The sequence below is a fragment of the Melitaea cinxia genome, chromosome Z (genome assembly GCF_905220565.1).
Source record: "Melitaea cinxia chromosome Z, ilMelCinx1.1, whole genome shotgun sequence".
In the NCBI taxonomy this organism is placed as follows: domain Eukaryota; kingdom Metazoa; phylum Arthropoda; class Insecta; order Lepidoptera; family Nymphalidae; genus Melitaea; species Melitaea cinxia.
The window spans coordinates 21,165,317-21,192,349 of NC_059424.1; the positions used below are offsets into that span (position 1 = coordinate 21,165,317).

At 33.9% G+C, this 27,033-nt stretch overlaps 3 protein-coding genes across 3 annotated transcripts in view; 2 read left to right on the top strand and 1 right to left on the bottom strand.

Annotated features, from left to right (window-relative positions):
- Positions 1-560, top strand: part of LOC123668919 (discoidin domain-containing receptor 2-like) — a 48,327-nt gene extending 47,767 nt beyond the window's left edge. Inside the window, exon 14 of the mRNA XM_045602611.1 lies at positions 372-560. Coding sequence (XP_045458567.1) covers positions 372-560 — 189 coding nt within the window. The remainder of the gene's footprint in view (positions 1-371) is intronic.
- Positions 561-10,601: 10,041 nt separating this feature from the next.
- Positions 10,602-12,676, top strand: LOC123668920. Its single transcript, XM_045602612.1, has 4 exons — positions 10,602-10,937; positions 11,078-11,209; positions 11,708-11,863; positions 12,350-12,676. Exons 1-4 carry the CDS (start codon positions 10,602-10,604, stop codon positions 12,659-12,661), a joined length of 936 nt encoding a protein of 311 aa, XP_045458568.1. The 3' UTR covers positions 12,662-12,676.
- Positions 12,677-13,173: 497 nt separating this feature from the next.
- The window catches only part of LOC123669011 (exosome component 10), a 29,521-nt gene continuing 15,661 nt past the window's right edge, over positions 13,174-27,033 (bottom strand). The window contains exons 4-15 of the mRNA XM_045602687.1: positions 23,381-23,553; positions 22,428-22,642; positions 21,804-21,922; positions 20,671-20,834; positions 20,015-20,198; positions 18,714-18,862; positions 17,990-18,128; positions 17,381-17,496; positions 15,918-16,017; positions 14,939-15,016; positions 14,067-14,375; positions 13,174-13,337 (exon numbers count right to left, since the gene is read on the bottom strand). Of these exons, the coding sequence (XP_045458643.1) occupies positions 13,209-13,337; positions 14,067-14,375; positions 14,939-15,016; positions 15,918-16,017; positions 17,381-17,496; positions 17,990-18,128; positions 18,714-18,862; positions 20,015-20,198; positions 20,671-20,834; positions 21,804-21,922; positions 22,428-22,642; positions 23,381-23,553 (1,875 nt within the window). The 3' untranslated portion in view covers positions 13,174-13,208. The remainder of the gene's footprint in view (positions 13,338-14,066; positions 14,376-14,938; positions 15,017-15,917; positions 16,018-17,380; positions 17,497-17,989; positions 18,129-18,713; positions 18,863-20,014; positions 20,199-20,670; positions 20,835-21,803; positions 21,923-22,427; positions 22,643-23,380; positions 23,554-27,033) is intronic.

The window sequence follows — 27,033 nt, forward strand, 5'->3', positions numbered from 1 at the left end:
GTGCGAGCGTTCGTGCGTGTATGTGTGAGAGAGACGGTGAGACTAGTGACCCAGTAAGTCCATAAAATTTTCAATTTTTCAATTTTTAATTCTATAATAATCTTTTACAAAGTATTAGATCATTAAAAAAAAGAAAATCACCAAAGGCCTGAAGTTATAGCGTGACAATAAAAATCTCCTTATTTTCTAATCACAGTACTTGGATTTAAATTATCATTCCTACATCATAGGTACAGGAACATAATTACGTATGTTGTGGGATTTAAAGAGCCAGACTAGAAGCCAATCTTAGACACATTGGTGCCTAACATAGGACAGTATATTTTTGTATGTATATTATCAACAATAAATAATAATTATATACTCCACAGGTACTTGAGAATCTTTCTCATCACCAAGCTGACGACGGCCTCTTCGAATGCATAGACCGCTGCCCGGGTCTGCCTCGAGACATATACGAATTAATGTGCGAATGTTGGAGACGAGACGAAATCGAGAGGCCGACCTTTGCTGAAATCAACCTCTTTTTACAAAGAAAAAGCCTCGGGTACCCTTCGTGACTAGAGGTCGCCTCGGGCCGCCTCTGGACTTAACTTAAAATGCAGGTGCGATCGTTTTCGATTGATTCGTTTTGATTCTATTCGCTGTTTCGGTTTACGATTCATTTTTTATTGTATACATTTAAAGGTTAAATCGGATTTAATTAATTCAAATTCATAGTAATATTTTTTTATTGTTTACATTTTCATAATATTATGATCAATTACATAATTGGTAATGAATAAGTTTTATTATCTGTAAATGTATTTGTTTAAATAAAAAAAGTGTCTCAAGTTTCTTTCCGAAAATGGTCATGAAACTTGGAATTATGAATATCGTTTATTTTGTATGAAGTATTATATTCAATTTAAATATATCGTTCTAAATTTAAATTATTTAATTAATTTTATAGTTAATCAATTTGTATGTATGGAAAAATTATATGTAAAAATATTTTCGATTTAAATTAAGTTTTCGAATGTTCTAGAACGATCAATTAAACATTTGTAATCAAAAACGGAAATTTGATATATTTATAAATTGTAGTGAATTTTTATATCTCATTTGACGAGTTAAGACGTGATTTTATTTTGTAATATTTCGTTTACACACATAATTGTGAAATATGTCAAAAACACCATTTTGAATTTACAGATATGAAAGAAATTCTTTGATCAATTTTATACTGTCTTATGTTTAAAAGCATATATAGTTAGGTGCGGCCGTTAAATCAGGCCTAAAAAACCGTAAATATTTTTTTTAAAAAATAACTTTTTTTCACATATAAAGTTTATTTTACAGATAGTAAATTGTACTTAATAATTTATGAATATTCAAAGCTTTAATCCATAACAAATATACAACGAAATTTTTAAAACAATAATTTTAAGTATGTTTAATATTATTATACATTTAAAAAAAAAAAAACTATTTCGTGCCATATACAATAAGTACAGATATCATTTACAGCTTACATTTTAATGAAATATTTGTATAAATTATAATAATTTCTTTATATGGTTTATTAATTAAATATTTTACATTTTCATCTGCGTTGACGTCGCTATTTTCTCTTTTAAGTCGTAGCAATGTAATATAGTCTATGCTACCACTAGGTAACGTAGCTGTATAATCGTTTAAGAATTATCAAAATCAGTACAGTAGTTTCAGAGTTTATCAACTAAAAATCAAATCATTCTTTACTATAGTATAGATGTTTATATCGATATCGATAACGACCGCACCTCTCTAGTGTTCTCTTTGTTGTCGATAAGAGAGCGCTTTTAGATAATATCGACTGAATCGTACGTAAACGGTGAAAAATTTTGTACTTAATGTTATAAAAAAAGTTAAGTCACTTCTCGGCTTAAGCACGGCCTACCGTAACATTCGTACGAATTCAAATATGTATTATTATTATTGATTTACGACTGAAAAAAATTCCATATACCGTAATATTAATAAACGTTAAATTTCTATATATCTCTCTCTATTTCTAAAAGGGCGTTTATTAATAATACGTTAGTAGTACTTAGGACGTTTTCGAAGTGATTTAGTTGACCACGTGACCGCTAGGTTTTAGAACGCTGCGTAATTGAAGAGGCTTCTTATTTGTGTTGTACTTAGTTTTAACGGCACGTATTTTCATATTATGAGCTTAATAGCTGTCGTAGGTCGCGTCGAGTGATGCAAAAAAAAAATAATTAATTCGATTGTGTAGTAATTTTTTTATTTACGTGTAACATGGATTTTTACTTAAGTTCGTTGATTTGTGTAACAAAAATTACAAAAAAAAAAAATTACAGAACAAAATATTCCGTTTTTTAAAATCTAATATAATAAAAAATAATTTCTAAATTGTTATAAAATAATAAAATTGCATCATGCTATTAGGGTTACATTAGTTGGAATTCATGTTACACGCCCCCCCCCCACTGCCATGTGACTCACTCATGACACAGTGAGCTACGTTTAATAGACACTGTACCCCCCTCGAATACTGACAACATCGATTAGTAAGTTACCCACCTAGATAGTAATTTATTTTCATACAACACATATATTACCTACGATTATCAACAGTGATTTATATTTGTGTATTTGTGTATATGTAAGTTCATATAGTTGCATTAAAAAAAAATAACGTAACAATGAATTATTTTAAATAAAAATAATAATAATTATTAATAAATTATAAACAAATAGTTGTATTATATTAAATATATATATAAACATATGTCTATTTTCCGTAGTTTGCTGGTTCCGAGTTAGTGTTGACAGTTAACGACAATATATCGATTAGATAGTGATTTTTATTCGATAAATCGTATCGCGGTCGGACCATCGTATCGTCGACTCGTCTTGTCGTGATGTCATTTCACGTAAGTTGTGCCACGTAAGTCGTGATGTCATGTCACGTGGCCAATAAGCTAACGTGATCGTATCCCTATGTCGCGTAAGTCGAGTTGTCGACACGACATCCGATCGCTTTAGTGTATCACTAGGTGTTACGTTTCTGTGGACCGAAACTGACGGCTTGATATTAAGAGCCTATATTTAGCACGTTAATGTTAAGTAGTGTAAGGCGACTTTAGTTTGCGACGTAGACATGTTTGAACTTGTACACAGATGGAACCAATGTAATAGGATAATGTTGTATTCTTATCGATTAGACGTGTTCTCATCCTTTCGAGTCGTGTCCTGTCCCTCTCACACTTATTGAAACCAATCACGTGTGAAAGAGACAGAATATCGGCTCAGGGATAAGGCTCGAGAGATATATGTAATTTCTAACGGCCGAACCCAATATTCAATCTAAAGATAGAGATAGGTAGTTATCATCGACTGCTAATAACTAACTATCTATCCTTTGTAGTTGTCCCAATAATTCGCATAGGGGACTACTATCTCCAGTTAGCTGTAGATAGACCGGCTACCTGAGCTCTTCCTTACATTCCAGTATACGTAGCGTCACAGACGGCCTCAGTTATGTTACACAGATGTTTTGTAGTATTTAAATTTGTCATACAAATTTTATTCATATTAAAGTAATCTTGTTTTATAAAAATATGGACAAATTAATTTTTACATAGACTTTTTAATTTATAATAAATGATATTATTTTAATATGGAATCCATGGTAAATCTAGTAACGGAACGTTTTAACACGACACGAAAAGACGCTACGACGCCATTACGCTTTATTGAATCGTTGTTTCGCTTGAATTTGTATAATTTTTTTACAAATCAAAATTCAAATTATACAAATCATTGCAAATTATAGGTACAATCATTCACCAAATTGTTTGTTTTATTCTCAAGATGAGTAAAGTAAGTATTATTTCACAAGAAACATATTATTTTTATTCAATTAATTGTTGCAAAAGAGCAATATCACTTGAACTGCTACTTGAACTTGAGTCTGCCATTATTTTTCACTCGAAATTAATTTTATTTTAAACAAAGAAAATACTTTTTCAATTAATAAATCTTAGTTATCCCCCGAAAACTATAGATCGGATATTGTTGTTACTAAAGATAACCAACGTTACTGACAGATAGAACTCTATTATTATTGGGACGCTTACACTGTCATTTTCATACGAACTGTTATCTCTAGTAAACTATCCTCCCTCTCGTCGATAGACAGCTTTGAAGGATAAGATTGCCTATCGTCGACAAGTTTATTGGGTCAGTAAAATGAATGATAGATAGATATTTCTGTCTCTAGTAGCACATAACCAGAGATAGATTGAATATTGGGTTCGGCCGTAAGTAAATAGAAAACTATAAGACTTTTTACTTTACGAATCAGGCCTTACTTTTCTCGTTACTGTCTAGCTTGTTTGTAGACAATAGATAGCGTAGTTATATTATAAAACCTCCCCCCTACCCCTCTCTTCCCCTCCTACCCCCCCGTCTATAGTGCCGCGTATATTTAGATAATTAAAATTAGTCACTAATAACAATGTACAATAATGAACACCCTTTCTGCCTTAGTGTGCGACTTTTAACCCTAAAGCGAATATCACGTTAGATGTTTTATGAATTGTAAATACGAATATGGCTAATGTAAAAAAAAAAAAAACTAATATTCTGCACTATGGAAATCTTAAATTCCTAACAATGGTCCAAACTTCATTCGCTTTTTAATTTGTACTATACGATTATACAATTTCTATTTAGATAAATAAATAATAATTAGGTCTATAGATATGTCTTACGCTTTAATTTTTATTTTATAGTGTAAAACGTGTATTTGATAAAATGCTTAATTTTCATAAAAGTTTTATGGAGGTTGATACCAAATGCAGTATTTTTATTTTATACTCTACATCTTTGTACCCAAATAAAAGCAATATTCTAACTTACACCGTGTTTCTATTTCACCGCCCAACCGTCCGCAACTAAACAAAAAATATTGTCTTTGAGTGTCATCTTATCTTGTTATAAATCTGTGGCGCACTCACGAATATATATAAACTTTAAACTTCCCATACATCGAACCACATTTGATTTTCATTTTTATAAAAAGAAATTTTTGGTACATATAAAAAAAATTATGGTCATTACATTACGCAGTATAATTATTTTCTTCATACTTTTGTCATTTAACTCTATAAATAATCACTAAAAAACATTAATGATATTTTATTATACCGAACATTAAAAGAACTACACTACAAAGCAATTATTGTAGATAACTGACAATTTATTGTAAGAAATAAAAAATGTGAGTAGTTAAAAAAATAATTGCGTTTGCTCGCAAACTTAAAAAAAAAAAAACAACTTCAATTACATCTACAAGTTTCTGGAAGACATTCCGTTCATGGAAGCAATAGACAAGCAAGGACGGAATACAGATCAAATATATTTTTGATAAAAAATACAAAATACAGCTGGAAGAAGATTCACGTGTAGCCTCAAATGGGCGAGACCTGAGTATCTTCGCGGATGGCTCTAAAACGAAAACAGAGTCAGGAAGCGGTATCTTCTCCGAAGACCTAAATATTAATATATCACTACCCATTGGCACCTATAACACTATGTTTCAAGCAGAGTGCTTGGGTATACTTGAGGCAGCCAGAACAATCGGGAGAAGGAACGTAAAGGATTCTCACATCCGTATATTTTCAGACAGCATGTCAGTATTACAGGCACTAGATAGTAACTCAACCACTTCAGGTATAATCTATGAATGTCATAACACCCTGATGCAGGTAGGTGAAAATAACGACCCACTCATGACCACACGGCAATGGATCAAAGATCACAACAACACACGCGGTAACGACAGGGCAGATGAGAAAGCAAGAAGGGGGTCAAGTATGACGGCCATAGGAGCCGAATCGATTATACCGTTACCTTCTTGCTGACTCAAAGGCCAAATTTGACAACGCATGAAACGCAAACACATTACACTATGGTGTTGAGGACGAGTTGAGGACTGTAGGCAAGCCAAGTTGGTGCTGCCAGAAATTGATGCTAATTGACAAGAATTCTATTAAATTTGGACAGACGTCAACTAAGACAAATAAATGCGGCACTGACTGGACACGGTCCGTATAACAAACATCTATTAAATATAGGATTTTTTTTTTTATATATATATAACAATATATATTCACGGGCTTATAATGCCCGTGCTTTTGTTATTCCAATTATTTGTTTGTTACTCTCGATACCTTGGCACCTACATATGCCACTTAGAGGACTAATTAAACTAAGCTTAGTATTTCTAATCCTACGTGAGTCCACCGACCAAAATTTAAAGTTAGCTAACTTAATTTACTTATATATATAATTACTACTATTTATTATTACTTTTTCCTTTTCTTCACTTTTTTTTCATTTCTTTTTTTTTTTTTTTCATCTTACAATAATCCAGGGGTAGAAGCTGTGTACATTTCTTGAAATTTTTGTATTCATACTGTTATTTTTATTATCCAAGTTTATATTTACACTTATATGCTAGTTATCATATAATTATGTACACTTATTTCCTAGTTACCTTATATATACACTTATGGCCTACTGGCCTACTTACAATATACACTTAGCCTAGGTTACTGTTAGTAAGATTTTTTTTTCGTTTTTTGTTTCTTTTTTTTATACATATTCTTATATATTTATCACCATATATGTATTAATAATTTTTTTTTAATTAATCTATAATATAATATATATAAAAGCGAAAGGTCACTCACTCATCACGAAATCTCCGAAACTATAACACCTACAAACTTAAAATTTGGCAAGTAGGTTCCTTATAAGACGTAAGCATCCGCTAAGAACGGATTTTACGAAACTCGCCCCCTAAGGGGATAAAACGGGGGGTGGAAGTTTGTATGAAAGTCCTATGTTTTTGAAGTTAGAGACTTGAAATTTAAAATGTAAGCTCTATAGATGGTGAAAAGGTGTCCAAATAACATATCTTTAGAAATCAACCCCCTTTTAGGGTTAAAACGGGGGATGGTATGCTGACTCACTCATCGCGAAATCTCCGAAACTATAATAGCTACAAACTTGAAATTTAGCAGGTAGGCTCCTTATAGGTTGTAGGCATTCGATAAGAACGAATTTTACGAAACTCGACCCCTAAGGGGGTAAAACGGGGGGTGGAATTTTGTGTGAAAGTCCCATGTTTTTGAAGTTAGAGACTTGAAATTTAAAATGTAAGCTCTATAGATGGTGAAAAGGTGTCCAAATAACATATCTTTAGAAATCAACCCCCTTTTAGGGTTAAAACGGGGGATGGTACGCTGACTCACTCATCGCGAAATCTCCGAAACTATAATAGCTACAAACTTGAAATTTAGCAGGTACGCTCCTTATAGGTTGTAGGCATTCGATAAGAACGAATTTTACGAAACTTCGACCCCTAAGGGGGTAAAACGGGGGTTGGAAGTTTGTGTGAAAGTCCCATGTTTTTGAAGTAAGAGACTTCAAATTTAAAATGTATGCCTTATAGATGATGAGAAGGTGTCCAAATAATGTGTTTTTAGAAATCAACTCCTTTTTAGGGTTAAAACGGGGGATGGTAGCTTTACTCGCTCATCACGAAATCTCCGAAACTATAACACCTACAAACTGGAAATTTGGCAGATAGGCTCCTTTTAGGGCGTAAACATTCGTTAAGAATGAGTTTTACGAAATTCGACCCCTAAGGGGGTAAAACGGGGGTTGGAAGTTTGTATGAAAGTCCTATGTTTTTGAAGTAAGAGACTTGAAATTTAAAATGTACTTTCTTTAGATAGTGAGAAGGTGTCCAAATAATGTATCTTTAGAAATCAACTCCTTTTTGGGGTTAAAACGGGGAATGGTAGGTTGACTCCCTCATTACAAAATCTTCGAAACTATAACAGCTACAAACTTGAAATTTGGCAAGTAGGTTCCTTATAGGGCGTAAATATTCGCTAAGAGTTGATTTTATGAAACTCGATCCTTAAAGGGCTAAAACGGGGGTTGGAAGTTTGTATGAAAGTCCTATGTTTTTGAAGTAAGAGACTTTAAATTTAAAATGTATGCTCTATAGATGGTAGAAAGGTGACCAAATAATGTATCTATAGAAATCAACTCTCTTTTGGAGTTAAAACGGTGGATGGTAGGTTGACTCACTCATCACGAAACCTCCGAAACTATAACAGCTACAAACTTGAAATTTGGCAGGTAGGTTCCTTATGGGGTGTTAACATCCGCTAAGAACTAATTTTACGAAAATCGACCCTTAAGGGGATAAAACGGGGGTCGGAAGTTTGAATGAAAGTATTATGTTTTTGAAGTAAGAGACTTGAAATTTAAAATATATGCTCTATAGATGATGAGGAGTTGTCCAAATAATGCATCGTAATCTATATATATAAAAGAGAAAGGTCAGTGTTTCTGACGAGTTTCTCAATTTCCAACGCCCATTGTTGTAGTCCTTCCCCTGAGCGTTGGACTCTGTCACGCAGTTGGACACGATTTTGATGATTTTTAATTTAATCGAAAGCCGATGTATGTATATATATATTATATATTTTAAATATGACCACATGGTCATATTCAAATTTCATCGAGATCGGACTACAACTTTTGGAGCAATGTTTGATAATACGTATTTACTTGACTATTTTTTCGTACTCACTCATCACGAGAACTCAAAAACCGCTGGATGGTCTATCCATCCAGGTTGAACAAAGATAAAGTTTAGCAGGGGTGTAGATTATAGTGAGCAGACGTAGTCCGCTAAGAACGGATTTTACGATATTCCATCGCTAAGGGGGTTTAATTGGGGTTGATAGTTTGTATGAAACATATACAGCCTGAAAATAAAACCAAAAATGTGGTGTATGAGGTGAGATGTGGTGAGAGGTTTTATAAAAATAACTATTAAATTATACTAAACTGTGCCTTTTAAAAAGTTACTCAGTTTGATAAGCATTTCAAGTGACTGAAATAAAATAATAATTTGCGTTAAACATCTTAATAGTAATACATATCTTCATAACCACGAGGACGTAATCGCGGGCAACAGTTAGTGTATTATAAGTCGCCAAAAGTGTATGTGATCGATTCGCTCAAAATTTACTGAACGGATTTTCATGCGGTTTCAACATTGTAGAGAGGACTCCACCATTGGCAAGAGGAAGGTTTACGGAACGGCTAAGCCGATTTTGATGAGAGTTTCACTGGAAGTTTGCTGGCAAAACTTTGTGACACACTAATTTCAACGCGGGCGAAGCCGCGGGCACAGCTAGTATTATATAATTAATCTTAATTAATTTGTTACACATGTTAAATATAAATAATTTGTACACGTTATGTTATATGTAATTAATCCTATTTAATTTAGTAATTAGTATTTATATTTATATAATTAATCCTATTTAATTTAGTACTTAGTACTTATGTTTATATACACAATTTAATATAGGCATTACCGACAGCCCCCTGTGCAGAGCTTTCATGGGAACAGAAGAAACGGCTACGCATGTACTTCTTTATTGTCCAGGTGTAGCGGCTTTCCGGGCACAACATCTTGGCACCCTGAAGATACTTCCGGAGATCTTCAAGAAGCCAAAAACACTTCTAAAGTTTCTGGAGGAGCTTGGGTGGCGAGAGTGAATCAGATTACTCCCACACACGCAAAATAGGCGCAAAGTCGTCGAGTTGCGGAAACCAGCCCGTGTCAACCATACAATACCATACCATACATCGACAAGTAATACAATATACAGGTAGACGAAAAAATAGTCAAGTAAATTTGCGTTATGAATGATTACTCAAAAAGTAGTCATCAGATCTCAATCAAATTTAGATTAAAACGAGTACCATCAAAATCGGTAGACGTGGTAAAAAGTTATGTACAACGTAGGTCAACGGAAAAATAGTCAAGTAAATAAGCATTATTAGACTCGAAAAGGACTAGGCAGATCTCAATTAAATTTAAATGGGACCACATGACACGCACCACCATTCGATTAAAAAAAAAATCATCGAAATCGGTCCACCCAGTTAAAAGTTCTGAGACAGGTAACATACATTAAAAATCCAATCAAATTGAGAACCTCCTCCTTTTTTTTGAAGTCAATTAAAATCATCTTCGGAACGGTTGAAACCACTTATTTATATGTTTTTTTTCCTAAATGCCGGAAATAAGCGTAAGAAAGACTTCTAGAAGATGAATAAACTTTTTAAACCTACATGGTAATGTTCAATCAGTTTTTGATGGAACAGAAAAAAAATCCAATTTATTAGCCTTATAAGAGTTTAAAAAATTTCTATACAGAACTCGTATTTTTAAATATTAAAAAAATGCCATAAAAGGAGCAGGCCATTGTTAGCGATGAACAACAAAAAATATCTAATGTTGCCTTGATTCTTTCCTTTTCAGCGAATTGCTTATAAAACACGTGCTCTTATCGATTCGTGTATCAACAACATCCTCTCGGAACAAAGAAGTACGCTACAGGCCGATACGCTAACCACACAGTTCTAAACATTCGAAGATGAAGCTCTTCTTAGTTTTTATAATTATCAATTTCTTACAAACCGTTCTGCCGGTTAAAGTAAAAGTTATTATGCATTCCGATGAAGACTCAAAAATAGACGAAGAGGATACGCAAACGGAATTACCAGAGACAAAGAGAGTTGATAAAGTTATGCTGCCTTTTTTAAAGGAATCTCACAGACAGAAGGTCGAGTTTGGAGATGAGAAACAAAGTGATAAGCCGAAGCAGATGCACCCAAACGAAATGTTATTCCCGTTGATATACCGTCAGAGCCACATAAACAGCATGTTTAAATTCGGCGATAATTGGTACACTTGGTCTAACGAAAAGCGTACGGATGGATCGAAAGCTGTCAATTACTTTATTTGCTACGACGAACCGAAGCACTGCGATGATATTGGATGGGTAAGGAAATTTATTTAATTTTACACATTACTTACGTAAATATTGTGCAGTATATGACAATACTACCGCTAATAAAAATAATTTAGGATCTTGAAAATTATTGTAAAAATTATAAATAAAAAATAAATTTATTGATACAGGAACGTACAGACACAATACCGAAGTGCGCTTTCCAAATCGAAGCACTCACTCCCGACGACCGAGCTTGCATCAACGGCTTCGGAGTCGAGTCCCGCGCCAATTCTGCTTGTGATGGTGGTGAACAAATGAAGGTAATTTTTAACTTTATACATCTTTCAATAAATGTGCTAATCAAAGACCTATACCGTAATTTTTAGAAGTAATTTAAAGTTAGTCAGATATAATCTTTGACGAACGACCTATTACTTAACTATAGCACAATTACACAGAGGTAATCTATGCTTGATTATAAATAATTCTGGATAACACGTGATTTACGTTTAGCATGTCAGCGTATTCAAACTAAAATATTTGTATTTATATATTTATATGTGTACTATTTCTATGTGTATTTACCAAAATAAAAAATAGTCAGTTGACTGTTACCTAAGTTGCTTACCATAGAAACAAACGACAGTGTGTGTACGTTAATAAGATATGTATTAATTTATACTGTAACTGCTACAAATTATTTCATGTTAAAAACTCAGTAGAGAAGACAGGCTAAAGCTGTATTAATTATTAATAGAAAGATTAATCTCCAATCAATAGCAAAACTTTATTTCAAATTAACTTTCTCAACGTATCAGCTGAGCGAGATAGTCCGTTCCTGTGGACCCCGCATACGTTCGCTGTGGCGTTTCGTACGTGTGGGACGTCGCCCTACTAGCGCTGTTAAACCAGCCGATGTCAATTCCCTTGTTTGTGAGGATGAAGATGAATGCTACCTCAGCGTAGAGTATAGAGTGAGTATTATAAAACGTTATGTTTCTTTTTGTCGTTCATTTTTACTAATCTAAAACTGTACCAGTGTAGTTATTTGAAATATAACACAAAACCCGTAACTAAGCGTCCAGATTTTTGAATTTATACTTATTTGGCGCGTTAGGGAAAATTTTTGAGAGTAAATTCTCCGATGCGCGCCACACCGTCATCAGTATAATTAATTTGACAAAAATATCTTAAGGTTAAAGGTTGTCTGAAAGAAATTCGCTCTTAGCGATAAGACCGCCTTTGTAAATCTATCTTCGTATGTATTACTTTTTTGTAACATTTCTTTGTAGTGTACAATAAAGAGTATTTATTATTATTATTATTAAAATCAAATCGACAACGTATATAGTTGTAGGTACTGAAGCTTGTCATCTGATGAGTAAATGTACTATTTTATATAGTGGCAACACTTAAGGTAAATTAATCTACAAAAAAACTAACTTTTATCATTTATTTAGATACATCACGACAGGATAACGTTCTCATTACACGAGCCAAGTCGTGGACAGACATTCAAAAGCGCCTTAAAGCGTGATACAATCAGTGAAGACGACAAAGCCACTGTCACTGAGGGTCATCCAAAAACTTCTCACCGAGGGAAGAAAGTTCTGGAAATGTCGAAGAGTAAGAAAAATCATATGAGAACCAGGAAAGTAGCGGAAGGGAAAGGCGTGGTTAAGGAGAGAGACGATTCCGGATACTCAAACAGAAGGCAAGCGAAGAATAAAATTAAGATAAGGGAAAATATTTCCGACGATGTTTCCGAATAAAATTATTGAAAAGTACTTATGGATTTCATTTTAATACCTAAATGTAAGCATTACAAGCTTTTGTAAATACACTGGGTCAACTGGTAACTGTTTTACGCACACTTGACTGGGGAAGTAAGGTGGTGTGCTAAGCGTGACGAGAGCGTTAAGAAAAGAGTGATCGGGCGAGGCGAACGGAGTAAGAATGAGGTGCGAGCACACGTTTTCCTTCTCTCATAGCCAGTTACATTTCGTATATCTAAGATACATTGTAGGCATTTTCCTAAAAAAGGTTTTACTTCAGTCGTGTGGTCTAAAGCGCACTCGTTTTTTTTTTTTTTTTTTTGTTTAGAATGACTGATATGAATTTGGCCATTTTGCCATGTCTTTCTTATCCTCATAAATAAGCTGTCCATTTATGAGCGTCTCCTAAAGAACCAGATTTTTTATTATATGTAAGTTTCGTAGTAGTTCTCATTAAGTATATGCGTATCAAGATATAACAGGTGAGGCGAAATAAAAGCACAGTTTGTTTACATATGTTTACTTGCGCTTACAACTAAAATGTCTATTTATGTTTTTTAAACTTCATCTTGGGCTGTTTGTGCGCTTTTTCGGAATCGTCGCGGAACTTCCTGTAGTTGACGTTCTTGTAGTTGAAAGGCTTCACGTTCATTTGTTCCGATTTGTTCTTTACCTGAAAACAAAATAAAATAAATAAATAATTGTGTTTGCTGGTAAACGAAGAAAAACCGACTTCAATTATATCGATAAGTAATACAACGTAGGTAGACGAAAAAATAGTCAAGTAAATACACATTATCAAAGATTACTCCAAAAGTTGTAATCAGATCTCGATGAAATTTGAATGTGACCAAATGATAAACATCGGCTTTCGACTAAATTAAAAATCATCAAAATCGGTACACCCAGTAAAAAGTTATGCGGATTTTCGAGAGTTTCCCTCGATTTCTCTGGGATCCCATCATCAGATCCTGGTTTCCTTATCATGGTACCAAACTAGGGATATCTGCTTTCCAGCAAAAAAAGAATTATCAAAATCGGTTCATAAACGACGAAGTTACATAACAACATAACAAAGAACATAAATTTAAAAAAAAAAAAAAAATATATATATATACGGTCGAATTGAGTAACCTCCTCCTTTTTTGAAGTCGGTTAAAAAACCGCTAAAAAACCGCTTGATATTTGCACATCCAGTAGTACGAGATCTTATTTGGTTGGCGGTGATATAGTCAATTTTTAGTCCAATTTTTATGTGATATACTCTAAATTAGGACTTTTAACTGTTATTTTACTGTCTTGTACGCTCATAATGTCTTAGTTATTTATCGTATAATACATTTCCACGTCAATTTCATTGTTTGTAATTATTTTGAGGGAAAAAAAAGTTCATATGCCGTACCTTGTTTGGATTTTTGTTCTTCGATTTTTCCGATTTCGCTTTGTTCGGGTTTTGTTGGGAACATGGCTCGTTTTTCTTGCCCTTTTCGTTAGATATCTTTCGTTTCCTCAGGGTCTGACCTCCATCGTCGACCACGGATATAACAGCCTCTTGTTTGATCTCCTTGTCGTTCGATTTGTCGCTTTCCTTTTCAATGAGTGTCTTCGCTTCTTGTAGTTTGATCAACACCTCCGTCTTTATGTACTCGTTTCCCTTCGATATCGCTGCAATTTTCGCTTCCTTTTCTTTGTATTCTTTTATTTCTTCAACCTGAAATAAATACCGTTGTACAAAAAAGTTTTGATATATATGTAAACAACCTGTGCTCCGCGGTTTCACTCGCGTTAATTTGAGAAAAAACATAATAAAATATTATATAGCCTATAGCCTTCCTTGGTAATGGCCTATCCACCACAAAAATAATATTTCAATTTGAACCAGTAGCTCCTAGGATTAGCGCATTCAAACAAACAAACAAACTTTCCAGCTTTATAATATTATGATAGATGTAAGAATGCACTAGTGCACGTTTCTATATTTTGTTTATGATTCTCTCGTATGTTTATCTCATCTATTTTCAAGCATTCGAAGTTAGAAACAACATTTTTTTTGTTACTTTAAAGACTATGCAAGTTCCTTAATAATAATAATAATAATAAACATACTCACACACATACATCGATATACAGTAAAGACAAAAAAATAGAAATCACAACATAACAATTCTATTACAATATAACTCTATAGATATTATGACAAATAGCTAAATTGGAAACAATGAACGCAATATACAACCGAAATAAAAGACAATGAAATAGAAAACTACAACGCACCTGTGCCAGCGACCGATACTGCTTGTACCTGTCGTACGGTGGAATGAACATCTTGGCGTCCACGTTCAGTCCCGACCCCTGCGAATATTATAAGCACAATAATTTATTTACCATGTTGTTATGTATGTAACTGATCATTTTAATGTCTTAATAACTATATAATAATAATTAAAAAACCAGATAAGAACGAAGTACCTTATTATAAAATATTAATTTCAAGTTGTATTCGAGGTATAAGGAAAAATAATTATTCGGGTATACATTTTTTATTATGATTTTTTTATCGATAAAAATCAAAAATACTACTTTACAAAGTTATCTTATCATCTTTATTTTATTTACAATGATTTATAAAAATATATAATAATTATGGAATTATATTAATAATAGCAAACTGCAATAATAATAAGTCATCGTAAAGGCTAAACACAAAAATCTTACAATTTTTTTTACGTTACCGACGTTTTTTGCCGACTACCCACCCCAGGGGTACCCACCCCTCCGCTACGCCTCACAAGGAACTTCGTTCCAGAAATAGTTATCATAAATGCTTCAAAACTGTCAGTATGCATGTCTGGGAAATTATCCAGAAAACACAGAGCATTGTGGAGAATGATACGATTGATTCAGCCGGTAACGTTCCACTGCTGGATATAGGTCTTTTTCTCAATGTAGTATAGAGAAGGATCTGAGCTAAATCCACCACGCTGCCCCACTGCGGGTAAGCGGATATATTCACTACGAGTAACGATCGCCATCAGGTGTATATGATACCTTAGGCTTAGCGTTTTCTCCGAGGCTCGATGAGGTGACCGACAAGAACGTAAAACCAGACCGAAAACAAATATTCGTACAAATAAAAAAACATCCATCCCGAGCGGGAATCAAACATTCAATCACATACACCAGAACGACCGTCAAGCTGTGTTACATTACAGGCTAATCCAGTTCAGTTCATAGTTTATCAAGCATAACTCACAGAGCCGGGCTCAGACGCCTTGAAGACCGGTATATCTGGCTGGTTGGGAGGCTCCGTCTCGAGGTGGACCGCTGCCTGGTCTAGGTTGATGCTTTCTTCTCTAAGAAATACAAAAAAAATTACATCTTAAACATTATTACATATATAATAAACCATAACAATACACTTTAGTGTACACCAAAACATAAATAATACATAGCAAAATGATTTCAACAAAGTATCATAAGGTACAAAGTGCGGCCTTATCACTGAAAAGCGATCTCTTCGAGGCAACCTAGGGGCAGAGGAGATGGTATTGTATCGGTTTAGATGTACAAATTGTGATATGCCATTTAAAGTGTATAAATGTATTTACGTAAGCACTTATACACATACAAATACATACATACATACACATCCATACATACTTACAGACATACATATCTATATAAATAAAAATGAATGTTGCTAAGCGTATAACTCGAAAATAGCTCGACCAATTCGGCTAATTATTTTTTATATATGTTCCTTAAGGCCCACGAAAGGTTTTATATAAAAAACAAAATAAAAATAAAAAGTTAAGTTTCACTATTGACTTTTGACAGAACGAAGTTTGTCCGGACTAAAATCAATTTCATTGTAACAGCCAATAAATGAATTAATAGTATCAATATCCGTGGTTACGGTTAAAGCTTAAGATTAATGAGTATTAAATCCTTTGATTCTTATAACACAAATGCTAAATTTCGTCTATTTATTTAGAGATAAACACATTTCTTCATGTCTCGAAAATATATACTGTTCGTAACATTTTTGCTTATTGTGAGCATATATTGTGTATGCTTTGTATCAATTACAAAGAGTAAAATGCCTCCAATTTCTTGCCCTTATTCGGGGCTAAATATTACAAGATCTTGATCCCTCCTTACTCACATGAAGCTAAATAATTAGTGTGTAAATTAGAGTATATACTAGTATGTAATGTTGTATGTAATTAGAGTATATGTCCTAGGCACAGATAAAAATTCTTAAAATACCCTCACCTCCTGTGCTTATATGGGGTAGAAAGTGTATAAATTATTAGATATAGTTACTTAAAGTCCCCTGAATATCCTATCTCTAGCGCTTTGTAAGTAAAATTGGAACAGATAAAAAATAACTTAATCCCTCTTCGCATCTGAGGAAGAATAGTTAATGTGTAATTTAAGATATAGTTACTTGATGTCCGAAAAGTGCCCAAGATCCAGCATTTTATACGAGAAATTAAATCATAGGCAAAAATTCTTAAAATACCTATGCTTCCTCGCTCATCTGGGGCAGAATATTGTCGAGGAACTATTCTAGACATACTATGTAAATGTAATTAGAAAACAGGTAAAAGTTCTTAAACTAACTTCATCACACCTCCTATAACTGGAGCAGAAAAGTTAGTGTATGCGTCTGAGGTCGAACAATAAGTGTATAAATAATAAAGATATAATTACTTGTAGTCGGGAAAGTGTCCCAGATCCAGTACTTTGTAAGAAAGCTGCGGTACAGACATGGTGTTGACGGCGGCCGGCATCTGGTACAGCTGCGGCTCTAAAGGCAACTCGCGACACTGGGGACAATGACGTCACATTAGCTACGTCACTTCACAAATACACATACACTATTTTATATGTCGAATACAGTGTTATACTAATCATTCTGGTCACGCATGAACATGGCGCTTGCAACGACGCCCGAATATAGCGGTGTTTCTAAATAATCCCGGTAAGTCCAGTTAAATCAAGTGTTCATTCATAATGAGAAAAGTTTAAAAACTTACACAGCTTGATTTTTCACAAATAGGTCGAACAACAGTCGCACGGCTCTCGTGATAGTAAGCGATTACCGTAGCCCATATACGCCTGCGACACCGGAAGCATCACAATCGTGTTGCCAACCCTACCCCCAATCCCCCCAGTACCTCTGGTCACTTACTTACTCACCACAGGAACACATCACTGCTTGAAAGCAATATTATTTATCTGTGATCCTCTGTAAAGTCGTGGAACTTCCCCAGTCGGCCAGAGCAGGCAGGCAAATAATAAACTGTTTGATAATCTCACCGATAACAGCATCCTGTGAACGGTGACCAGGTTCTGCTTGAGGAATGGCGACATGGGATTGCAGCAAGCGCTCAAACCTTGCACTTCACGAGGAAGTGCCTCAGCGAGCGCCAGAAGCATATGATTCGGCAGCAGGTAACTGGAGTGAACGAGTGAATGGGTTATATTGAATGATTTTTACGTCAATTGATCGGGTTCATAGTGAGTGATGTCCATATATATTCTATTCGAATTAAGAAAATATTAAGTCATTGGCATTAGTTCACGCTTCTGACCAATCAAATAGAAATACCGTAGTTTCTTGCCGGTGCAATTGGATCCTACTAGAATACAGATTTTTTTACTTTGGTTTTGTTATTATCTAATAATATTTACAATTTTACACGTTATCATTGTTTTACTGGTCTAAAACTATCTGCCATGTCATATGACTGACAGGTGTTGTAACTGACAATTGTGCGTAAAATATCCATTGAAAATCCGCTAAAATTCTCACTATGACACCTACATTGTCTTTATTTAACCGCCTCCAAAAAAAGGAGGAGATTCTCAATGCAACTCTTCTCTCTGTCTCGTTTTACTGGATATACTAATTTTGATAATTCTTATTGTAGTAAAACTTATTTACGCACGCTTGACTTGGGGAGTGAGCTGGTGAATACGTGACTAGAGCAATATTTTTTTCTGGCAATATTATTATTTATTAATAATTTAGTGAGCTCACGTGGTACTCTCATCCAACTCCCGCGCCTGGGCGTCACGCCAGCGATAGAGTAGTCTCAAAGCGGCCATTTGCTTGGAATTGAACGATTTCTTCGAACGGAGGTAGATCGCCATGTGACTGTTCTCGTTAATCACCTCCTTGTTGTATGTCTGTTCAACAAAATTATAATACACGCATAAACCCTTCTATTTGCGTCAGGTTACTAAGAAAGAAAATTATAAAGATAGTTCGAATATTATTATTTTCATTAACTTTTATATTTATTTTAATTGATTTTTTTTGTTATTAGTAAAGAATATTTTAGGTGTTTTTTTTTTTAAATTATTGAAGTTTTAGTAAGGATCCCTAATTTGTTGAAAGTATAAGCCTATGTTAATCGCGGATAGTGTACCCGCCAATAGTGAAAGAATTTTTCAAATCGATTCAGTAGTTTCCGAGTCTATTCAATGCAGAGAAACAAAGAAACAAACAATAAAATCTTTCCTCTTTATAATATTAGTATAGATTAATTCAAATACTACAGCTTTAGTACCTAATACGATAGTAGAGACTAAAATATATAACAGGAAAAGCAAAAATATCTATTATAAAATATTATAGTTTTAAATTTAAATATAAGTAATACATGCAACTCCTTTAAAATGGGAATGAAATAATCATAGATATTTCGACTAATTTTATACTAACAACACCTGCGACCATGTCAAACACAGGTTAATTATATGACATTGTCTGATTTGAATATATTTTTTTTTCAATTGAGTATATCTGAGCATGACTACAGATGCACACGATTTTCTTTCGACTTTCTTATCTCATTCTCATATTCGTATCATAATTATATTGAAATTGTTTTTACAATAGAGTAAATAGTAATTGAACTAATAATTTTCTTTTGTATCGTTTCGTGGTAAGATAATTCATATTGTAATATAACTAAATATGTCAGAATATCTATTATCATTCGTTCACATCACACATAAATAACAAAGATGTGTGATTTAGTGACACTGTATTTCATGCATTACCAATTTTGTATTAAAACACAACTTTCGTTTTTTAAAGAACAACTGCAGAGTTTTTTGCTGATTCTCTGTAGAATCTACAATCCGAATTGATTAGAGCTTCACTTTTAACGATGTAACATGATGATTCGATAGTGTTTTTGAAGTCTATTTGAATAAAACTATTTTGATTTTGATTTCATCAAATCTTATAGCACTCTGTCAAGCACAAGCCTACGAACAACACGTCACTATCATGATTTGATCTTTAAAAGCATAATATTGAGTGTAACATACCGCTCCACAGATCTGTCGACTCAGTTCGAAGACTGAGAGCAGGAGATGCTGCTGACCCCCCACAGCATCCAGCAACTCTCCTTTCATACGATGCCAGATGTATAGCAAGTAGTGAGTGTCCATACGAGCGTACTTTATAAGTTCATCGGGTAGGGGACGTACGCGCCAGTCAGCTAGCTGGTATCTAAAAAGAAATTAAATAATAAATAAATATCTTATAACTTACACAGACGGTAGTATGTTCCTAAGGTAAGCAACTTAATGCTTACGTTATACGTAACAGCCAAATGTTGTAGCTAAATTTTTTTTCTTGAATAATGTAATCAATCAACCAACAATACTAATTGTAAGTATAAAAAAAATTTAGTTACAATAACTGCAGTTAAGAATCATGTACCACCTAATCAGTATAGATAGCCACATAAATGAACCTTACTTAAAGACTCACGAAAAACAAAAACAAAAAAACACATTTTTTAACTTTCATATGACAGAGTATATTCACCAGATCTACGAATCTCAAGTTCAAAAGACGTGCTTCTTTTTTTAACTCACTGCCCACCAGTTTATTACAGTACTCTGGACTAGTTACAGACTAGTATGTCGTAATACTTATTTGCAAAAGTAAATAAAAAATATATAATGGCAATACACACTTCTTATCTGCGTCTACAGAGCAGTATCTCATTAATAGCCTCTTGAGTGAAAGTCCTGGGAGGCTGAGGACGCGGGCCGCTTGGTGGGTGTCGAACATTCCCACAACGTATACACCAAAGTCACGTTGAAGCCATAGTATATCCATTTCAGCGCCGTGGAACACCTGATCGTGACAAAAAATAAAAATTATCATAGGCAAAATTATTTTAAGAATAATATAATTATATCATATGCATGATATACCTAGCCAAAAAAAAAATACAGAAAATTTGGAACATATTTCGACATAATCATAAATTTTAGGTTTTATTTAGTTAGATTATAGTTGGAAATAAATTTTTAAAAATTTTATAGTTGAGGGCGACTAAGGATGTACCTCATTTTTCTCAAAATCTAGGCTCAAAACACGTTTGCAATGTTTCTGAGAGGCATCTTTTGAATACGACATACCTTCGAAATTTAGAAACTTATTCAATAAGGTTACCATGTATAACTTTTTAACAAACTCGTGTAATATTTATTGATTTGATTTTTCTATCTCTCCATTAAATTTCGAAAAAAATCTACCAACCAGTAGTAGCGGGTATAGTATATAAGAGCTGAGGCATTTGCGCAAGTGACATTTTTAAGAACTGTTGTAATTTTTTATATTTATTTTTGGAACCCGCCCATATCCCACTATGGGTTGACAAATAAATTCCATACTGCGAGTACCAACAGCTTTACTCTTTGCGAGGTAGTGGGTAGACATAAAGAAACAGTATTTGAATAATATAAAACATTTGGACAGACTGAAAAGATAATAAATAATAGAAGAATAGCAGATTAACTGAGGTCGGGCACAGCATGAAATATCCTGCTCAAAACCTGGAGCTGCCCGACTGGCAAGTACCTTGACCTTACAGAAGATCACGGCTAAATAATACTGCTCAAGCAGTGTTGTGTTCCTGTGGTGAGTAAGGTGACCAGAGCTCCTGGGGAGAGGGGGGGGGTTGGATAGCGCGCGCTTGCGATGCTTCTGGTATTGCAAGCGTTTATAGGCTAAAGAAACCACTGAACATGATGGTATCTAGGTATAGGTTTGTTTTTCATCTTATCTTTTTTTCATATAAATAAATAAAGAGTGACTCACCTTCAATTTCTTGGGGTCGGTGAAGCAGAGATTCAGCTTGTGGATGTGCTCACGTACAGCGAGGGCGTCGATTATGAAGTCGCCGGCAAATGTCGATATTTGAATCAGACACGTGATGCCTGCGAGAAATTATTATATTATATTACATTATCAATGTATTTATATGGAAAAAAATAGTATGTGACTATTTTTTAGTTTAATTATATGCGTCGTGACGTTTGATAGTTTTTTTTTTTTTTTTTTAATTTTGACTGAGTGGACTGATTTCGATGATTTTTACCACGCTTTTTTTAAACTATAATTTATTAAATTATCTTTTATTATTTTTTTTTAATCGATAGGTTGTGCGTGTCATGTCGTCCCATTTAAATCTAATTGAGACCTGACAAGTATATTTCGAGTTACATCTAATATTGCGTATTACTTTACTGACTACATTTTCTTCGACCTACGTTGTATACCACATAACTTTTCACAAAAGTTGCAAAGACAATTTTCAACGAAAAAATATCAAACAAATGACTGCAGCCTTTAGACAAAAGCAGGCAAGCACGAAAACTTACACAATTCGAACACCAAGAAGCAGTACACCCATCTAGATACGTTTTTAACATTGGCACTCACCCTGGTATGTCCTATAGGAGTGGTGTTCGACATCAATGGCCAGCTCGACGACAGTGTCAAGATGGGTCACTAACTCATCAATCAGGGCTTCGGTATCCACGTACGTGAAGGGTGTCGCCTCGAGGGGAGGGGGGAAGGCTGGCGACGGTTCCGGCGAGATGAACGTAGCCGGAGGCTGGTAGAGATCCAGCTCCATTTTGTATGGGTGTTCGTATCTGGAATGTCGGGTAGGGTTATAGAATTAAGCAGTTGCTTAGGTCTCTATGAGTATTAAGATTAAGAAAGCCACAAATTATTCCCCAGACGGTCAACTGAAGTGAAATCAGCCAGTGGCTGGTAAAAATCGAATTCCATTTTGTATGGTTGTTCTTATCTGGAATGTTTGGGTAGGGTTATATAATTACGCTTAACCGTTGGTTAAGCCCCTTTGAGTATTATGGGTAACAGAATTTCCGCTAATTATTACACCAGACGACGGTCAAATGAAGTGCTCTTGCTATGAAGAAAGTCTGAATTGTTTTCGAGAACAATTTCGTTCAAGTGAAGGTAGGTTTAGTGGTAGTGATAGAACTACACTCCCCGGTGGTTTAGGCCTCTTTAATTATTTGATTAAAGAGGCCTGATTTAAAAAAAAATCCGCATATTATTGCCACAGACAATCAACATAAGGAAAGATAAATTCGGAAACTTTTTGTTTTTGCACTAAGTCTTCTCAATAAAATAGACATGATCAGCTTAATATATAGAACTTTAGCTAGTAGCCTATCAAAGCAGCTGCTGCGTGGTTACGGCAGTAAAGAATATAGCGAACCCCTCTCTTCTCGTGGATGGGAACTATTGTACTATGTATGATTAATAATTACTGTCAATATAGAGGTGAATCTATATGGATTTGTATTATATCTATAAAGGCATTAAAAACACATGAATTCAAATAATTTAAATGTACTTACCCAACGGCCTCGCCTTCTTCATTATATAAAATATTTAGCGCCAGTGGCTTTATATTGTTCGGTTTGTCTGATATCTTTGGGACCCACAAGCTGTCGGAGTTGTCTATGGGGTCCTTGAAAGACAACTGGGGTCTTGGTATATTTTTAGCTCCAATGAACAACGTGGAGCCCACCTTGAAAGAAAGATACACCTTTTCATTGACCTTTTCTCTATTTATAATTTTTTTGCCCACAGCAAAAGGTTTCGTTGAGAAAAATTAGATGTTCATTTTTTAAAATTATATTAGAAATAGCATTATTAATTTGACCTTTGAAGCAGCCTATTCAACGCAGGAAAATTTGGGGAATGTCTTGTGTCCCTCTTTATGTTTACCGTGAATAAAGCCTTGAATATTGTTTTAAGAATGTCTACAAAGCGTACCCTGGATAACTAGTATCTCCAGTTTTTTCATACTATGTAATGTATCCTACATTTTACAAAATTAAACTCGTTCAGTTATAAAATTAAATCCTACAGCAGGCAATGAAGAACTTTTTAGGTACATTAAATCTAGTTTTTAATTAAAATCTTTGATTTAAGTTTATAGATTCTTTCGATACACAACACATACTTTGATTTAGATAACATGAATTAGTTAAAAACCCAAACTTCATAATGAAGACAGCGAAATAATTGGAAAACATAAAGAAATTCTTTACAAATAACGTAAGAACAAAATTTGTACAAGTCGTATGTACAATGTGCCCGCTATTGAGGTCAATAAATGACGAAACAAAACAAAAATCATTGAGTTGTGACAGAACTACATAAAAATCTCGATTATACGACATTACGTTTACTTCGAAAACTATGACCTTTGAATTTATTCAAACATAATTTGTAATTATAGTAATTTTAAGAACCTTATTATGTAACATGGCAGCCGGATTTTAAGTGACGCTAGAAATTTCGTAGGTTTTATTTGGAATATTATATAATTAAAGTAAAACAATTATTAATTATTGTTGTACTTACATAATTAATTTATAAAGATATGTGGTATTAAGACTAGCGCTGTTTTAATGCTCCCGCATCACACGCACGGTATAAATTTTAATCTATACATTACCAAAATTAATAATAGTAAAATCGGAAACGCAGTGTGAGATGCCCTCCGGTCCGCTGGACCGATGATCTACGTAAGATTGCCGGTGGTGGCTGGATGAGAATTGCGGAAAACCGGGATGTTTGGCGCGAACTTGAGGAGGCCTATGTTCAGCAGTGGACTGCGATAGGCTGAAGTGATAAAAGAAATGGTAGCTTCTAATTAATAATAATTACTCTAAAATGACGATTTCAAATAATTTAATTTAAAACTGGTTTCAACGCAGCTTCAAACTAATTTTACATGACAAAAATCTACATTTTTGCGGTCTTCCAATTCCTTTTTGACCGGTTGCCAAAAAACTGTGACTCGGAAAAACTTACTGATTGGATTTATAAGCAGATGTTAAAACAGACAGAAGATTCACTATTCAGCCTGTTATATCGCATGTGGTGGGCATAAGCCTCTTTTTCCACGTATGAGAAGGATTGGAGATTAATGAAATTTAGCTGATCCACTGCGAGTTAGCGAATATACTCACTAACGGGAACAAACGGGACCGACGCTTAACGTGCTCTCCAAGGCACGTCGGGGGGACCCACAAGGACACAAACACCTTACACCACGGCAAACATCTGTATGGCCAATACAAATGTTTTTCATTTGCAGGGATCGAACCCCATCGAAATTTTGTGTCGTTCGTGTGTAAGCTACTACTTCTATTTGACTGGTATTTTGTATATAGCTTGCAAATCGAATGTCGTCTATGTGGTAAAATACGCGTCGTTTGTATTCATCTTTACAAGCAAAGAAAATTGTACGCGAAGGAAATTGTACAATTTTCCACAAAGTTTACAAATATTATTTCGTTCTTATGAGTGACAGAGTAGTACGAAGAATTCCACTATATCATGTCAAGTTCAAATGCTACAACTTTATTAAAATTCAGAATTGAAATTCACTTGAACTGAAATTCACATTTCAGAAGAGCAAAAAGTCCTATACTGTAATACAAACAATTAGTTACATATTATTTATTATTTGATCCGATACGTAGGTTATATATCGACACTAACCCTAAAATAAACAAAAAAGTCAAATATATATAAACGACCCAACGTAGAAATAGTCTGACCTAGTCCTAGACCGAATACGAATACAGTGCAACCTCGATATAACAAATCGGAGGGGAACAAGAAAATATTCGTTATATCAAGTAATTCGTTGAACTGAGGTTTGTTATGTTGAGGTTAGGTTGATCTAAAATTCGTTATAAAGAGGTAAAAAAATAGTTTTATTTACCTCAACATTATGTAGGTACAGATCTTGTTATAGCGAACAGTTTCTATTAATAAATGATAACACATTTTTATCAAATTATTGCATGTATTTTCTATTTAAAAACAATTAGGTAGGTAACAATTTATTTTTTCTTGCATTAATAATCAAGATTAAATGCAGTAAAATCCGTAAAAAAAAAATCCGTAAATTAATGATGTTTCGCTTTTCTGCGACCTATAAGGAACTTATTTTACGTTTCTGAGCCATTCTAACTTAAATCTTTAACAATAGTGACGAGCAGAAGTGTTTACATTACTTTCCATCAAACAACAATGATTGTTTTATGAACAAAAGCGTGTCGAAACATGTCGCGACATGAATCACATAGGTACTATGAGATTAAAAGTTATACATTGCTGGGAACTTTATATAAAAGTTTTGGCGAAATTCGTTAATTAGAGGTATTTATACTTTTTCTTGATAGTTGAAAATTCGTTATAAAGAAGTTGTTCGCAAAAAATGTTCGCAATGTAAAGGTATATGTATTTTATATGAAATCTTATGAATTCAAGGGGATTACGAAAAAGTTGTTAAATCGAGGAAGTCGTTATATTGAAGTACGTTATATTACGGTTGCACTGTATTATACTTTTAATATCTGATCGATGATTTGATGCAGCGTTGCAGACACTTCGCTAGCCAGTGTAAAACGACCCCCAGACGCCTGTCCACGACTAATCGATGCACATTTTTAAGCTTTCACGGTAATTAAAAAAATAAAACCTCTCATTTCATTTTGCATTGTTATTGTTTTTTAATAATAAAAGACACTTTTAAAAGATTCTTCTTTAGACTGAGTACTGATCGTTGATTCATCTATCGTATAAAATAATGATTTCATATAAACTTTTTTTTTAATATACATAATATGACACCTCTTTATTGACGGTTTTCCTCCTTTTTAGAAATTCGTTTACTTAGCGTTATGTGTTTAGTTTTTCAATTCTTTTTATTAGATTTTGGAGACAATATTATCAGTAGAAGATTCGGCTCTTCTACTGATAGTTAGTTGACTTATAGACCCGTTCCTTTTATTATTCCTTATTAAATAGTGTTCAAAAAGACTTTCGTTACTATTATATTACAAGTAATTACTCCAAACGATCAATCAACAAACATGTTACAATTCTCGTTTAAATAAATAATAAGACAAAAATTCAACATGTCTAATTCACTTAGCAACAAGCAACGGCGATTAGAATAGTTCGAGTACGATAAACAGAAGCA